Below are 18,891 nucleotides of genomic sequence, written 5' to 3'. Positions count from 1 at the left end.
CAGTGACCCCTCTACCACGCATCAATATGTATAGATAATGTTAATAGATGTGTCGATAATGTTAATACGGTTGATTCGTACTACGAATCCTTATCTCACAATCAAGGTCGTGTGCTAAAGGTGATAACGGATGCCAAACACATGAGAGTCAGTTATTTATTAGTAAATAGTGCGTCTGAACTACGGTATCCCAATGCAATAAATAACACGTCTCTTATGCCCTGAGATTTTTTTTTTGATGTCACAATCAAATAAATCTTAGGGTAAGACCACTAAGACCTCACGGAGCGGATTATCTTTTTAATACATTTTCTACAGTTCTACTTCTAGGTGTATTATGGTTGCACGTCCGTGCGTTGAGGTGACTGGAAAACGCTTCGTGTGTTTCAAGCCTTATGGAATTACGCCTTTGACCTCATTAATTACTATGTTTATGGATATAATTAATTATTCATCACAATATATGCGTGGACCGCCAATATTTAATAATACACATTTTTCTTTATTCAGTTTTATGATAATAACGATTACTATTATGTAAATAATAAATAGATAGAAAACGTATCCAAATTTTATATGGGATTATGTTTTTCATTGCGGAATCAAATCCGTAGTGGATAATTTAATTGCGCTAAACAGACCGTGAAAACAATACGAACAATAAAATTCAATGATCGAATCATACATATTCATGTCATAATGTACATGCACACATTCATGCATCTGTTATCAATCCATTACTGAATTTATTCTTCTTTCAGATAGGGTACTCTACCAGACTCGCTTCTCGTGACCCGGCATCGAGCGTCCAGAGGAACGCCGCGGAGTTTTAGTCGGTAAGAGTCCGACATATCCCTTTCGCTCCCCCGGGCGCAAGGGAATCCATGAGGATTTCTCCGCGTAAAAAAAAATATAATAATATTTTTTTTTTATTTTAGAACTACCGAACTGGCTAATTGCGAGTTGGTCTTCAATCACTAATAAGAACAAGTTGTAGACTAGATACGTTCCTTGGTGCTCGAGATTTTTTCAAAAGAACTCTTAAGCTTTCCTCACGATGTTTTCCTTCACCTTTATAGCGAGTGATAGTTAATTTCTCATACACACATAACTTTGAAGGGCCAGCAGTATACACATACATTTAAAACTATCTCACATGATTAGCACACGCTTAGCAATTGTGTAAACATACGCAAAGACAAACAGACTGATTATTCATAAATATTGCCGTTGCACCAACTGAATTGAGGCCAAGTTTTAGGAAGATACTTTAATGAATCTCTAAGAAATAACAATAAATACGATAAAGTTTTGGCACTTGGCTAGAGTCTGTATTTTTTTTGGGTGGCTAGCGCGGTGATCTATGGCCTAACCAATACCCCTCTCACTGGAAGATGATCTGTGTCCAACAGTGGGACAATTGGTAATGGGCTCACAACGATAATTAAGTTTCAATGCTTTTTTGCAATTTATACTTTGACTCCTCTCTTTCCCTCACTTTGGCGCACCCCAAATCTGTTTTTGGCAATCCTGTAAACTACTCCGATTTAGTTACGACTTTTACGCAAATATACAATACTAGCTGACCCGGCAAACTTTGTACCGCCTGAAAATCTATTTATCAAATATATTTCATATAAAATATAACCTATGTTACTCGTAGATAAAGTAGCTTTCAAATGGTGAAATAATTTTTAAAATCGGTCCAGTATATTTTGAGCCTATTCATTAAAACCAAACAAACAAAGTTTTCCTCTTTATAATATTAGTGTAGATAATGGGAAGTAGCGTAGATCATTGCCTAAAAATCTAAAGCGCGCATTTACTATAGCCGCATCAATTTGCCACATTTAAACGCAAGAAGGCATATTTCAGCCAAATTACCTCATTTGGAAGACGCTCCTAAATTGGGGTTAGTTGTATCAAGTCAAGGCTAGCGTTATAGCCGAGGAATCATCATTGTTACGATGCAATATGTCACGTAGCTATGATAGCATTCGTTAAAATAATGATTCTTTTGTTTCGGCATCACATGTAAATACGGCTTACGTCATTGGAAACGGTGGAGGAGATATTGCCCCAAATTGACTTGATATGAAATATAAAATAATTTCATTTTGTATTTATCGGTAGGTACTTGAGTGACGCAAATGTCACCATCGGTTTACAGTTTTACAAACAACATTCGACTCCTGAATCATTTAACAGCAAGATAAGTTAGATTCTAACTGAATTTAGATCTATTCTGAATCCGAGTGTTCATGGTATCCACAACACAGGGAAATCAAGTGCAGAACTATAAATTAAAAATATAATTTTAAGCTATTGCATAGCTTTTATCGCGGGCTTTGAGCGCGGCGACCGAATCGAGAAATTTCGTAACGAAAATTAATAACACCTTTGTTGGATATCCAGTCTCCAGGCAACCGAGTTGTTGACTGTCAATAGAAAAATATGGATATAATTGAATAAAGTATTATTTTACATTCCTTATTATTTTATTTGATATTAGCGACGAGATGTCGAATGAACTAAAAAACAATAAGAAAATACGAGCCACATTACGTGGGTAAATGAAACGAACCGAAAATTACATTTCGGGAATAGAAAAAATTGACAATGAAGAAATAAATATACGACTGAATTCTTTACAAGAAAATTTGAACAAATTCTACGCGATTCAAGAAAAAATTGAATGGCTTACAGAAGAAGAAAATTTAGAAGAGGAAATAAAATACAGGTACGAATTTGAAGAAATATATACAAAGCTAAAATTTAAATTTTTTGAATGTACAAAAAGAAAATAATCGGCTAATACCTGTATGTTCTTTTATATCGGCAAGAGCGGAAGTTTATTTGATAAACTGTTAACTGTCAAGGCACGCTTGAGACGTACACCTAATACAAAAGGGTTATCACCTTATCAGTTAATGTTCGGCAGAGAGGTAAGAACCAATATGCATGCCTTATTTAAGAAATCCGCCCCACTATCCAGATTACAATGCACCGCCAACGAAGGAGTTCGGACAAGGTGATAAGGTACAAGTCCGCAGTTACACCAACCCAAGAGTTAAATGGGAGTTCGGAGTCGTCATCCGAAGATTAGGTAGACTCCATTATGAAGTCAGAACTGAAAATGGCATACTGGTGCGCCGGCACCTTGACCAAATGCTGCCGGCGCCCCTGGTGGTGTAAGTGAAAATAGCGGTGGAGGACTGTTGGATATCAAGTCTCCAGGCAACCGAGTTGTTGACTGTCAATAGAAAAATATGGATATAATTGAATAAAGTATTATTTTACATTCCTTATTATTTTATTTGATAACCTTAATTCGTCAACTTGAACACAGATGGCAGTAATACACATTTTTTTATAATCCGTGCGGAAATCTTAAAATTGCGTGAAGTATATTTTATATTCCCATTATAAAATTCAAAATTATATTACCACATTATCCAAATAATATGTTTTATCAACATAAGCTATGTTGAATTCTGGATTAATAAAATAACGTAAAAGAGTGTAATTTTTAAACGTACAACTGACAGACTTGACAGTACAAAATCAAAACGCCATTATGATTTATGGTACTAATACTTTGTGTACAAAGTGTTTTAAATATGAATAAACAAAGTGCATTTATTAATGAAGAAAGTCACGAAAAAATAGTGAAAGAAAATGAGTTAGAACTCTATATACATTCATTTTATTATTATTATCACAAATGCAGTATTATTTTTTGTTTTGTTAATTTATATATAATACTGCTATAAAGATAACCAACATTTTTGATATTAAAATAAGCGATATTAAAAGTAGCCCTCTTTTATATATATACACACACACATATACGAGTAGTTTAAATTCTTAATATGTATGTATATATTTATATGTGTAAATAGTGGATAAAGATGTATTAATGTAAATGTTGATGACTATGGAAGAATATATTGTATTTCTGGAATTCCTTCTGAGCGTTTTCATAGCATAAAAAATGCTATGCAATAGCTTTACCGCGGCAGTCTCCGAGTGCCACACGTATTTTTTATTTTAATACGTACGTAAGAGGTGTTTGTTATTGGTTAAAATTTTTAGCGATTCATAACAGTTCAAAGATCAAAAAGTATAACACTTCAATCAATTCAAGGTTGTAATCTTGAGACCATATTGATTACATGCAATTCATGCTATTTAAAAATCATATCAAATTATAATAACATACATAAAAATTATATACCAATAGACATAATAACAACAATATAATGCAACATGCTGTGATCAAGCGTGACATAGATGACAGAACGACGGACGGAATGAATTTATAATATGTAAAAATTTAGAATTTTGCACGAGGAATAATATATAAAAACCAATATGATGTGAATGACCTATTCGTTTAATATTGGAGCGAGTGTAAAACTGGTTTTTTGTTGATTTTGTTAAAAATTCTTAGAATTCATCTGACTATCATAATTATAAGCATTTTAAGTAAGAAATATTGTTATTCGTAGACACTGTATGGAACAATTAAATAAAGTCAATTAAGAATAACGATAGAGTTTATGACCAACGTAATCATCTTTTTTAAAAGCATATTTATACAACGTGCGCATGTTTTTTTTTTCAGTATATATGTTGTCTTCAGAATCAAATGTAGTTAAATCATACATATATTAACTATTCTACGCCTATGAGATGTACAAAAGTTTTCTCTCGTAAAACCCAAAAAATCAACAATTCCACAAAAACCTCGTTACACTCGACTCGTAAAAAATAATGGCCAAATGATAAAACCAATGACACAAAACATAAAAAAAAATAAAAATCAATGTACCGCCATCAGATGTCGACACAGTCTGGAACCCTGGCCACCTCCCTAGCAAACAAAATTAGTCGTTATGCCACTTGGCAGTGTAAAGTTGTGTTAATTACATGCTAGTACTAATACTACATAATATTATACAATTTACAGGCAAAAATATCGATAGAGAAAATATTTAAGCACTTTTCCCTTTACAAATTGGTGCTGTGAATGCTCAAGGCCAGATATTACAAAAACTTATTTCGCCCACTATTAGAATCAATTACTTCTTAGCGCCCCCAAAAATGTCATTGTGCCCTATTTGTGCTTAACATACTCGTGATTATAAAAAAAAAATAACATAAATCAACTATTGCCCCGTAATTCTTTAAGTAGCCCGCATTTTTCCCCTATTTTCTCTGAGCCCTACACCCCTCCCCTATAGGCCAACGTTTTCGTCCACTTTGAGAAACAATGCTCTAGGCCTTTTGGCTTTGGGGTGAGAACCTGGGGTGAATAGTTAAAATTTAAGGCCTAATATATTTATCCAATTACATCTAACAGAAGAATTATATTTTATATTTTCTCTATAGATACTATAAAATTGTATACAAATTTACATAACAGGTGATTGTGAGGTGCTCACGCGCAGATTATAACTTCTTACACTTAATTATTAAGCGCCAATCAATTGCATAAACTTAGCATAGAATAAGAAAACATAGATAATAGACTAACTTTACAAATAAAACGTGTTTAATTAGTAAATGTTTCTAATTGTGAATACAGACAAAGCTGCAGTTTTAACTGATGACCTAGTAACAAAAAGACGACGGAAAATGTCCGAAGAAAACAATTTGTGTGAGCGCCAAAATATGAGGTAGCTGCCTAGGACATTTATACCCAACTGCGTATCAGGAATAAAAATATTTATGACATATTGTCTGGCTAAGCCATTTCATATACCATAATATTCCATCAACGAAACATATTTTGACGTATCCGAAAATATTTGTTCGGACATTTCTGCCGGAAAATCGATAAGATCCGCCTATGTACTCAAGTACTCACCAGTGGTATCCACTGGGCCACGATGGGGTATGATGGAGTGTACGTATCTCGCGACGAAGTGCCCGAACACCGCCTTCAGGTCGGGATTCTGCATCATCTCCACGAACTCCCGGAAGTCCAGGTAGCCGGAGTTGTCCCGGTCCGCGAGCCCCATTATCTTGTCCACCACATTGTCTGGGAGGTCGTGGTCGTACTCCCGGGACTCTATGATCTCCTTCAGCTCCACGTAGGATATCTTCCCGTCGTTGTCTTTGTCGTACTGGAATAAAAAAATACGTTTTAAGATGGTAGAACATTGTGGTTAAAAGGTGGTAGAATCCTCTAAGATTCGACTCTGGCGGCACCTATTTCTGCCTAATAGCATGAGTGTTAAGCCCTGCGGTGTTCTGGGTTGAAAGGTGTGGTAAGGGAGACATACTTTTCGGAGGCATTCTAGCTTAGTCCTCACGGGCATTTGTAGCCGACCTCAGGAAGGCGGCAGTAGCCACCTACCATCAGGTGAAGTGCTTGCTCGTCTGCTACTCCTATATTATAAAAAAAAATGTGAGCCGTCACGGGACGCCTGGCAGATGTGAAACATCGACATTATTTTGTAAAAGTAATATGCAGAAAACAACATATTATGATAGGAATTATAGCTAGTTATTTCAATATATTACTAAAATCGTAAATTATAAGTATCAATAATGAATGTTTCACAATAAATGCCACTATGATTAGAAAAAATAATTAATTTTTTAATGTTCATATAATCTATGGTTCATATTTATAACAAATAAGAAAAAACTTTCGTGCGGTGCACGCCATCAGCTGATTTTGAAATACAATTCTGTCAGTCTTAATAAATTTATTCTCTGATCAATTGTTTTAATGCATTAATTTCAATAAGAATGAAATTAAAATTAATTAATAATTTAAAAACATTGTACCTATGCAATGAAATTTATGTGAATTTTAATCTACCAAGATAGTAGATTTTACATTTGCTGGCGCTCAAAAGACACCAAATATACGCGTGCTTAATGCACAGATAAATGCATACTTTAATTATAAAAATTTAATTAACTTACTGATGACTTGATGGTGTGTCATAGTGTGATTTTGCTTTCTTTGCAGGAGGCTGATCATTTTCACTCTCTAAATTATCACGGTCAGACATTTTATTATCAGAAAAATAATTTGTTTTCAAGCATTTATCTATAACCTGAAGATACGCCGCAAGCTGACAAAACTTGAAACATACAAAATACGTCAAGTGGTGTAAAACGAGTTAAACTTAAAACGACTCCAGTCGCTCTCGCGCGGCGTAGTAATACACACGAATGTCACTGAACACCTTAAACGTCATTATTATGAATTTTAAGCCTCAAAATGCCTTCTTGTGCAATGCGTAAATGCAAAAATTATGCTCGAAAAAGAAACAAGCTTCATGGAATCACCTATCACACGTAAATGAAGAGAAATTATTAAATTTTGTTTATTTTTCGTGTTCGATCCGCCATGATTACGTGAGTAACCAGAAAGAGACAAAGTATGTTTTTGTCAATGAAAGTGATAAAGACGCAAAATGCATGGTCATAGATCAACAGAACAGAAGTGACATTTTATTGAAGCTCACGATGTTCATATGTCGTATGTTATAGTTTAAGATCCCACTGCTTAATTTTTATATTAGTGTGTTTTTAGTCAAAATATAACTTTCTATAGTTTATTTTAATAAAATAAAATCGATATATGGGAAATTCAGTATCCTAATCTCTAAATTTTCTTCGATACCTGTGGTAAATAATAAAAAATATTACCATAAAATTTGTATAGGATAGTATACGGTATTTTAAAATTTCTTTAATTGAATAAATTAACCTAAACATAATTTAATAAACAATCTTTGTATAGCCAGAAATTAATCCCTAAATTAATAATTAAAAAAGACCACGGTAAGATTAGAATCTTATATATAAAATTCGCATGTCACGATGTTAGTTACTGTACTCCTGCGAAACGGCTTTACTGATTTTCATCAAAATTTATATGCATATTCAGTAAGTCTGAGAATTGGCCTTTAGTACATTTATAAAATGTACACAACTTTGCAATTAATGGTCGTGTGTAAAATAAAACTGAAAATAATAAACATAAATTAGTAAAGATACTTCGCCGCCTTGAAATTAAATGAAGCCACAAACGGGTTATTAGTAAGTTCTTTTTTTGAATTCTTGACAAATAAAAACATTTTTAGAGAAAATTTACAAATAAATAACTAATACTGCGTAATTTACATAATAAATAAATAATTATTTCAAATATTTTAGGGATATTTTAGCACGGAGACGTGGCAAAACTTTTTTACGCAACTATTTCAATTCTCAAAACTGGGTACATTTTCTTGTTAGGAGTGAGTAATATTTACTAATCTATGATAATAAATATAAACAATTTTTAAACCGTATATTTTAAACCAGTCGATACATCTGTATAGATACATTCTTTCAAATTATATATTTATATAATAATAATTTATTTAGTTAAACTGTACTATAACATTTCTACGTAAACGATATACTAAAACTATTATCGATAGTTTTGGACATTTTTTACCTTCTGTTCCATTATTTCATTGTCTGTGACAAGCATGCGGATCAATGGGAAAGCCACCATACGTCCCGTTTTTAACGGGACAGTCCCTTTTTTCGATGCTTCGTGCCGTCTCCGAAATGAACCGTTGCCATTGTCAATTATGTAACAGTAAATATTATAATTGTGAGAAAAATATATGGGGTGCTCCATTTATCAGTTTTCATAAAGCGCCCCACATTTTTTGCACAATTATACTATTAACTGTTCCTTAAATGATTCCTAGATTGAAAATTATTTTCTACTTTTTAGTTAATTTTATCATAAAAGCGTGTTTTTATTATTTTTAACTATATTTTATCAAGTAAAAAGTATTTGACATAAAAAAATCGATGTCCCGTTTTGACTGAAGTAATCATTGGTCACTATATTACATGGTCAATATTTACGTTTGCGTACACTTGAAACGCAAGGTCAAACACTAGTTGTCTTTTTTTATCACATTGTTCTAATAGCTCTGTCCCTTTTGAACATTTGTCTATGTAGTTAAAGGTAAGCGTCGCCACGCCAGAAATCTTTTTTACGTGCGGCTATAGATGTTTCACATCAAAAAAATGAGGGATATGAGCTATTTGTTGGCGCTACGCATGCAAGTTAAGGATTGCAACCGTTGTTCCTATAGCATTTTCATAAAACATTTTTGGCTCGCACATATCTATAATAGGAAGGTAGGAAGGCATCCTTAACACCTTGCGACCAGTTAGCTACAATCCTGTAAATTACGTGGATCGCTTATTACTCGCTACTCGAAAGCACGGTATCGGCTGATGACGAAACATACGATTTAACCGCACATACAGTCACGCACTCGCTGTTTTATCTTCTTTAATATTATGTCGGAAAAAACAAGCGTAGGGTTGAAAATGATTTCTTTTCATCTAGGTATTTCAAAGAAATATTTTTTTTGTTACCAAGACTTTTAGAATTTTAAATTAGGATCATAAATTGTGTCATAGTGTTCAGCTAAAGATAAACGTGTAGGGACCGTAGAGATCATCATCATACCAGTCTGAAATTAAGGGAGTTCCAGGTGTGAATTGAATAACGGATACTGATTTCTGTTCAAGGTCTGTGTAAATATATACACAACACGTTCAAAGACATGACTGATTGTACCTACACAGGGAATCCTAGTTTAGTGTTACGAGTATAAAAAACCTTAAATCAATCTAGCTTCTTAATCCTTCATTTTAGTTGGAATATAGCTAGCTAGCCAAAGTTCGTTATATGCCACGGCAAAATGTTAAAAATATCTCAATTTTATTAAAATTGATCAAAAACATTTTTGTCAACCCTAATAGCGATCTTTCATCATAGCACGTCCAAATATTTGCCCCCAGCTACTTTGTATGTAAACTGATGACCATGTGTAGTTTGTTCAACAATTACTATTACTCTATTTTGGTCTCTTCACATAACCGTTTAACTCATGAATAAGGTTTCGCTATGTTTAGACGCCATTCCTTTCTGATTTAGTAGCAGTCGAGTAACAACAAAAGTAGGTGCGGTGGTACCGCTGGAGTCGAACCACAAAGAGTTCTACCACCTTCAACGACTGCAGGTACGTGTAGAAGCGTACCGCAAGTGAGGAGAAACAGATTGGTACAAGTCGTGCGTTTGTAAAGTGGAAGTCGCACACGCCGCGGCTCGTGTTCCGCTGAGCTAGCGGGCGTTGCCGCAAAAAACTGCGATTTCCTGAATTTTGAAATAAAACAACTATCCCGCGTGTGCGCAGGCGAGGCTGCAAAAAAACGCTCGCAAAACTCACTATTAGCCACCCCTATACACCAGAAGTTTACTAGACGTCGATCACTGAAGCGCCGCTGCCCTGAGATATAAATATGGATGGATTTGTACCTGTTACCTGGGTTGCATGTTCTGCTATTTGTTATACATAAATACCGTAAGCTAAACAAATTGACATAAAGATCGCTGCGCTCAATGTAGGCAAAAAAACAGTCTGGGAATTCACGTAAATCGTCTTTATTATGCAGTACAAGATGTGGAGAGCAACTCAACGTTTTAACGAAATACACATACCAATATTCACACATAATTTATGCCTTTTTAGTGTTCTGTGTTGTTGTGTAAAGGGTAAAAACGGAACCCTAAAAGCCGCTGTTTGTCACAGGGCTCTATCTAAATATATATAGCACAGCCCAAACCACTGGACGGATCGGGCTGAAACTTGGTATGCAAGTAGATGTTATGACGTAGGCATCCGATAAGAAAGGATTTTTATCAATTCTACCCCCAAGGATAAAATAGGGGATGAAAATATTACTTCGTAACGCGAGCGAAGCCGCGGGCAAAAGCTAGTTTCTTTATAAAGTAATATTATAATGTTAAAAATAAAAACGGGTCCCCGCATAAGAAGCCGGACTTTTTCCTACTAACAACAGGACCGTAATGGAAAGACAGTTAAAATTTTCAGTCATTTACTACTTATGTCTACCATAATAACACAATTAACAAAATATTTGTTACTTTGAAAAAATAAAATTTAATGCTATTCATGTTCGATTTCGATTTGTACTTTGCCAATTATTGAAGTGATACCATGATTCTATTGTAGCTGAATCGCGGTCACAACCACAAGAGAACATTGTTTAGCGCGTTCCGAATTATCGTCGGGGTTAGTACGTATTTGCGGTCGATCCAGTGACGGTTTTACATATTTGCCGTCAATAGGATATTCAAATTTTGCCGCTCTTACCGTCCTCTACATTTTTTTTATATGTATCCACGATAAGGCAGACGTGCTACCTGATGGAAAGCAGTCACCGTCGCCTATGGACATTTGCAACACCAGAGTCGCCAATGCATCGCCGGCTTTGAAGGAGAGCTCTTTTTACACCCCTCCTAAAGAGCCCCACGTCATAGTCCTGAAGGAATACCTCAGGAGGAAGTTCATTCCACATTTTGCACGTACGCGGCAAAAATGAACGTTCAAACCGAACCGTTGAGGACCGCCACGGGTCCAGTTGATGTGGATGGAACTTCATCCTTCGGCGAGTGGTGCGATGAAGGAGAGACGACGTAGGCACCAGATCAAACAGTTCTTCAGAACACTTACCATTGTAAAGCCGGTAGAACACGCAGAGACCATTTAATATCTTCAGGCCAACATCAACAATACCATTGCTATGTGGTATGGTTGGTATTGTTGATCGAAGCCTTCAGTGATGTCCAGACAGATACGATGGTGGGCCAAAACAAATTATTATATAGATTGTAGGGCGTTAAATTTTTTAGCCGTACTGCTAATGGCCTAAAAAGCTTGCGTCAAAAAAAAGAGTCGTTCAAGTTCATAAACGTGCCGTTCCTAAAAAATACCACACTAGGCATCAATCTATTTGTCCCTGTAGTTTCGGGACCAGAATAGGGCTACGGTATCCCCTGCCTGTCGTAAGGGGCGACTAAAAGGGGGGCTTCCGGGGTTGCGAGCGGCAAGAGTGGGAGCTCGAACCGCCCGGTAAGCGACCCCGGGAAGGGCGACGGTATGTGTGGTCGCATACCGTCATACGCACCAGATGGTGTGGCGAGCGTTAAGCTCACCTGGGCAGAGCCCGACGGCGCAACGCGCTAAGAGGACTCCGGTAGCGTTCCTTTGGAGATCCCGGAGCCCTCTACGCAGCGCTGAGGATGGCCACCGGGGGGGTTTTAGTGCGGTAAAAATCCCACATAACCTTGCGTCGCTCTCACGGCGCCGGGTACCTTCTGAAGGTTTCCCCCTCATAAACAAAAAAAAAAGGCATCAATCTATTGGTAAATCGATCAATGCGGTATAATTTAAAGTATTTGTTACAATTCATTATATTTTGCAAATATCACCACCAAGAGATATAAACTTAACAGAGTGAATATCTATTATCTAACAACAATAAATAAACTATAATGTCATGTCAAGTTTAAAAAAAATGTGCACATGCAATACATAAGAACCACTACTCTTAACATGACACATACGAAACCTTAACATATGCACACGCAATTTTTTCTCAATTGTGTTCGTGAGTCACGCAGGAAAACTATCATTCCAGCTTAGTCATCCAGATGTAGTGACAATTGGTAGTAATAGTTATATGGAAATAAAGTCTCAATTAATTGATAGCTATTACATTGTCTTATCTGTTGGCTGTCGTCTCATCTTTTGATTGGTTTCATTCATTTCTGTTGGGCACTGGTCTCCTTTCACAGTACGAAAGATTTAGGGTATCGTCGATCACGCAGGCAAAGCTCGGATTGTTAGACATACTTAGACATTTAATATAAAAACTAAAGGTATTCGTTTCTAGAAGGAGGAAGGTGTTTGAAAAACCTTTTGTGGTTCGACTCCGAATGCACTGCCGTTAGATCCATTTCTGGTTGACAAGAGTCATGTTGGGTACTGCTGTAGTCTGGTTTGGAGGTTGTGGTAAGAGGACATACTTATCCGAAACGTGTCAACTAATTCGTAACGGATAATAACTAACAAACCACATGTAGAGACCTCAGGAAGGACTATGATGTTATATGTGTGATTACTGATTTCCATGGGTGGCAGTAACCACTTACCATTAATTAGGTGGACTACATATGCCAGTTGCGTAAAAATTTATTTAATTTTAAATCTTGTAGTCTTAAAAAATATTTAATTTTACGGCTATGTTTGCTCCTAATCTTCCCGTCAAAATTAGCGCAGGTTCCATCATTTAACATTTTACAGGCTACATTACTGGTTTTTATGATTAAGTATCGTATAAATAAGCTCGAACTTGTAGCTAATTTTGTACGGGTAGATTACAACCAGCGAGTACAGAGGTATATATTATGTATTACATATTCAAGTTTGTTGGGAAAAGCCTTCATCATGAGTCATCTCTAAGGATAGCTACTTAGAATAAAAACCGAGTTTTCCTTGTTTTCCTCAATATTATTATTAAAATTAGTGAATTTTGTAGCATTCATTTGATAAAACAAATGTTTTCCTCAATTTTGTCTGATTAAATCTTAATACCTGTTATATTCTATATGATAAAATCCGTATGCTTGTGAACACTATTTCCATTTTTTCTCCAATAACTTAATGCCTGAATGCAACTTATTTTATGCTCCACGGGCATTGATCTTTTCCCATAATTGAAGTGGGCCTGGTGCTAGTCTAATGCAGATAGGTGGAAAAGGATAAAGGTAATGATGGAATAAAACCACTCAGAACGCCTTCTACAAGATTTAAAGAATTCTATCCAATGATAACAACCGAGACCAACGCTGAAACGCCCTCTAAATCATGGAAAAGCGAATATGTAGCTACTTGCGATATATGGTTTTAGACTAAAATTATCGCGGAATTGAGACATTTTATTATGTAACGGGTACTCACGATATGCGTTTTTATTGCCGATATTTCGACCCAGCTGCATGGATCGTGGTCACGGCGAAACTGAAAAATAGCTACTTGCGATCACCCATCCATATCCTGGCGCCCGACGTTCCTTAACTTTATAAATCAGATACGAATTACATAAACCGCGGTGTGTGTTACATATATCACATATAGGAAATATTTATTTATTTAAAATTTGCCCATTCAACTTTAAATTTATTTTAAGTATGACACATATTAAAGGGAAATTCCTATAATCCAACATTATAATATGTGCATATGAATTTTTTTTGCGACATTGCGTTTAATTTGCAATATTCCAATATTAGAAACGTTAATTCATTGACAAATATTTTAGGTTTATTTCGTCATACTCAGAAAAGAGGATTTGAGGTTTAATTTATAACTTCGACCGAAGCGAAACTCGATGTAACCACGACGGCTAATGTTATAAATAATTTGTAGGTCAAAGTGGCAATTGGCTGGTCACTTACCTCAATGAGCGAACAATTGTTGAAATAGTTTGATGTGTGTGGTGAGGCCTACTTGTGGGCATTTATCTTAGGGTTCGTACACAAAACTGCGATGCGACGCGATGCGAATTTGCAACGCAGAAAATTGCGACACGAATTGCTGCAATGCGATATCGTGCGGCATAGCGTCTCTCAGGGTGACCATTCTTTCGACAACCGTCAACCGTACGGAACGTATTTTGAAAATTAGGTCGTGACATGGATTGTAAAAAGAAGTGTGCACTTTTGTAATTGCTTAAGAGATACAGGAAAGAGTAACAAAGAAAATTTTGGGTTCATCCATTTATCATAGAACATCAAAGAACAGGGCGCTCCTCAATGAGTAATATAAAAAAGTCAACAACGTAGGTACTTTGTCATTTTTTTACATTAAAGTATACGTCTTCCCACCCAACAAATACAGGTCTGTACGTCTTCCTCACACACTGTCTCAGAACGAACTAAAAATGACGTCACATGATGTTTCGTCACAAGTGTGACGAAACATCGCAGGAATGTGCGATGCGAATTAATTCGCAAGTTCTTGCGATGCGTCGAGGGAGCTCGCAGGTTTTTACGATGCGACGTCGCATCGCAGTTTTGTGTACGAGCCCGTCAAAAGCAACAACGCAGCAGTGACAGACTTCAGATAGGAATTCAATTCTATTTGAAACACCATACGAGTACTTATGCAATTAATTAAAATTATGCAATACTCGCTAGGCGCAGCGGTCACTATACTGGCGTGACATTTGGAAGATTCCGGGTTCGATCTCAGTGAGACCAATAAGGATAAATTAAATCTGTTCTGGGTTTGTATTTACTCTCGTCTCCATGGGTCACGGAGAGGTCTAGGGAATGTATTAAGAATAATTTATTGAATGTGTGGGAAGGTCGCGTTATGACTGTACTAGGAGAGGCCGGTTTAGATTCTGTTATCACTGATTAACACACATATTACATGTATAAACCAAGGCTGGGTATGTCTATGATACCGATATGCTTCTCCAACCCAGTTCAAAAATTGTATTGAAATGTATATTAGAAAACTTCGATCGTGTGATTAAGAATTAATATAGCTTCGGTACCAAGTTTTAGCCAAAAGTCACATTTAGGGTTGTTTAATCTACAGACATAGAGCGTGTCAAACGCGTGCCGTGGCAGACAAAAAGATTCTCCTACATCCGCGTTTCCCAACCTGTGGTCCGCTTGCCCTGGGGGTCCGCGAGTATATGTACGGGGGTCGGCGGTGTCATCTCTGGACCATACATAAATCGCTCATTAAATACAAAATACCCCAAAACGAAAAATCAGCAAACCAGTTTTATTAGAAAAATGTGATCTAAGCACACGATATTTAAAAAAAATAAAAAAGATGCATCCAATGATCTACTTATAACACTATTATTAATCTATAAAAAAAAAGAAAAAATACAAAAATTGGCTTTTCAAATTTTGTTTTGGCTCTCCTGTGAAAAAGAATATTTGTGATTGCGTTTTTTCGCTGTTTATTTTATTTTATTAAGGGGGTTCGTGAAAACTGTGCTTGGTTTCCTAAGGGTCCGTGGACTGAAAAAGGCTGAGAAACGCTGTCCTACACAATGTGTATTGACGTATTTATATCTACCGTAACACACCGTACATAACCGTGAAACGTGCTTGTCTTACATTATTGTATACAAAAATATGATTTTGTCTGCTACGAGCCGTGTTTGTCACGTTCGATGTTTTTAGATATAAATGGAGATGATTTACAGCGACGCTCGGCAATACGGGTTCCATAGTAGCTGCATGAGGTAATTGACTGGCTGCACTTAAATGTAGGCTTTGAAATTAACGCAGAAAATCAAGTAGAAATACAAATAGTCTCTGAAACGTTTTAAAGCCGAAAAAACCGGGAAGGAAGATCCGCGGGCCGCAAGGAGAGGGTCGCAGGCAGTGGCGTAAATATAGGGTGGCAGGACGGAGGAGGTGAGCTCAAAAGTGATCATAAAAAAAAAATAAAAAAATACAACCGATTTGTATGTCACTACAAAGTAAAAAATAAGTAATTGAAATATTATATGATGGTTTAGTACATATTTTTGAAGTCGGCGCACAATATATTTCGTTGGATAACGGTGTAAACAGCGTGTCCAATGTGAGCGCCGACTTCAGAAATATGTACTAAACCAACATTTATTTCAATTATTTTTTTACTACCTTAACCTTTTAACCTTGGAAATGTCTTCTTTCCAACAAAACAAAAATCATCAAAATCGGTTCATATACGAGTTACGACGAAGTAATCGCCGAAAAAATATAAATATATATATATATATATATATATGGTAGAATTGAGAATCCTCCTTTTATGAAGGCGGTTAAAAATCTAAAATGTGTATAAATCAGCAAATAAAACAGTTAGTAAAGTACATTTTCTTAGGGCCCCATGCCAATTTGCCACGGGTCTCATACAGTATATTACGCCACTAGTCGCGGGCCACATGCCGTCCGCGAATTGCCGGCCGCGGGTTCACAGTGATATGACTCATGACAAAGGGTACATACTACATAGGAATTTCAATTTGTATCTCATAGTAACAGACTGTTACAACTCTGGATATACTTTCCAGTGTTTATAAAATTCCTTCAAAGCATTTACACAATTGGAACACTGCCAACTACAAATTGTTTGTGGCTAAAATAGAGAAGATAGGTTTGCATGTACTGTAGGTAACGATTAATTGTACCAATTATAGAAGGTTAAGAGTTTACGCAGTCTTTTAAGATAAAGATGTAACAAAAAGTTAAATGTTAATAGAAATTTAATAGGGACAGAAATATAATAGAATCCTTTAATACATTTGATTAGAAATAACATTTCACATAAAAAAAAATTATTAACATCTGACAAATTGTCAACAATTATTCTTTTTTTTTAATTGTGTGACAAAAAAACAATCACCGCATTGGTCTTACACGTAGGTGGTTCTGAATTTAGTCCCCATCTGATAGATATCTAAATGTGGAATCTATATTTCTATCCTGGATATAAGTGTTTGTGTGTTTATCTTTGTGTGTATCCATGGCATCCACAGGAACACTTAAAAAACAGTATTGTTTAATTCCTACTTGTGGTCCTATGTTATCAGTTATTACTACTTTAGAACATGACATGATGAACAACATTGTTTCAACATTTTGCAGTTAACAGTGATTGGTTTTAGACAAAAAAAATATCAAAAAGAAAGCAATGTAAGAACTAGCTATTTATGAAATATTTTATGTAAAAACCATTTACTAATCTGAGCTACAAAAAGGCATTTATTATCAATATCAATACTTTTAAGAGTGATAGAATGTTATTCATGAGTTTCCGTGGTTCCACAGTGGGATTAAAAACTGTAAATATTAAATACTGTTGTAGTTATTCTGTTAATCTCTATCATGATTGATTATTCACACATGCTTATTCACGCTCTACACGCTGAGAAAATATGTTCACACACAGTTATTCATGTTTTTCATAATAAAAAATTATAAGTGATTCTACACAATAGTTACTTCATGGAGTTATTATAAAATTGAGATTTTTTTGTGCACAATCTCAAGATAACTATAATGTTACTACAAATTAGATCTTTTTCAATATTAGTTTAATATTTTTATTCTTTTGATAGAATATAATATTGGAATATTGGGGCCATGGGGTGCATAAATGTAATCATTCATCTATTTATTACCAAATGGTACTGAAATATATATATGTATATTTCAAATCAAATTCACCGATATGGGGTCAGTTTGAAGCGATATAAAAGCATTGTATTGAAATCTTGACAAACTTCACTCTATAGCCTATATATTAATTAATTACACAACAAAATAAAGTTGGATTTATCTCTTACGAAATAAAAATATTGGAACAAAATTTGACGATTTGTAAATAACGAAACGTAGCAATTACTCATTTGTATCCACCGAATTACCGGTAATTTCGCGTGACCGAAAAATAGGCTTCAATGTTTGCTAAGCGAAGCCTGGCCTCAACTTTCACTTACAGCCGGGTCGAAATGCGCGGCCAACGTAAACTATGCCATTCATCCAAAATATACACTACTTATTTCATACTTTTTATTACCTTGTTGAATATCCGCCTCCAGTACAGGTCTGATCTCGTCGGTGTTAACGGCACCGACACCGTCGTCTCGCGTTGCCCGGACGGCATTTTTCACCAAAATTCGTGACTAACTTGTTATACAATGGGAATGTTTGACTATTAATAGATAAACTTATAACGATCGCAGGGCTCGGCGATTATTCATGATCGATTTAGTGCGCGCGATAAGATAGCGGTTCGATTTATAACTTTATCTCGATTTGTTGTATCCGTGTTTATCCGGTGATAACAGAAATAATAACTACTCGACACCAAGCACCGTTAGCGACTGACTGACGCTGACGACTGACGTGATGCGACGTTGACGTTTGATAACACATGACATAGACTATATATATATTGG

The 18,891-nt window shown here is 35.6% G+C and overlaps 1 protein-coding gene across 2 annotated transcripts in view; it reads right to left on the bottom strand.

Moving 5' to 3' along the window:
• The window catches only part of rho-4 (rhomboid-4), a 40,394-nt gene extending 21,541 nt beyond the window's left edge, over positions 1–18,853 (bottom strand). The window contains exons 1-3 of one of the 2 annotated variants that reach the window (XM_073078085.1): positions 18,510–18,853; positions 5,873–6,131; positions 4,835–4,876 (exon numbers count right to left, since the gene is read on the bottom strand). In XM_073078085.1, the coding sequence (XP_072934186.1) occupies positions 4,835–4,876; positions 5,873–6,131; positions 18,510–18,596 (388 nt within the window). In that variant the 5' untranslated portion in view covers positions 18,597–18,853. The remainder of the gene's footprint in view (positions 1–4,834; positions 4,877–5,872; positions 6,132–18,509) is intronic. The other variant, XM_073078086.1, reaches the window with a different exon arrangement.
• Between the last annotated feature and the right edge of the window lie 38 nt (positions 18,854–18,891).

The sequence above is a fragment of the Epargyreus clarus genome, unplaced genomic scaffold, assembly GCF_041222505.1.
Source record: "Epargyreus clarus isolate Ecla_fem2 unplaced genomic scaffold, WU_Ecla_fem_2.2 ptg000012l, whole genome shotgun sequence".
NCBI lineage: Eukaryota > Metazoa > Arthropoda > Insecta > Lepidoptera > Hesperiidae > Epargyreus > Epargyreus clarus.
The sequence above is the reverse complement of the archived record's forward strand: the minus strand, read 5'-3'. Positions and strand labels throughout refer to the sequence as shown.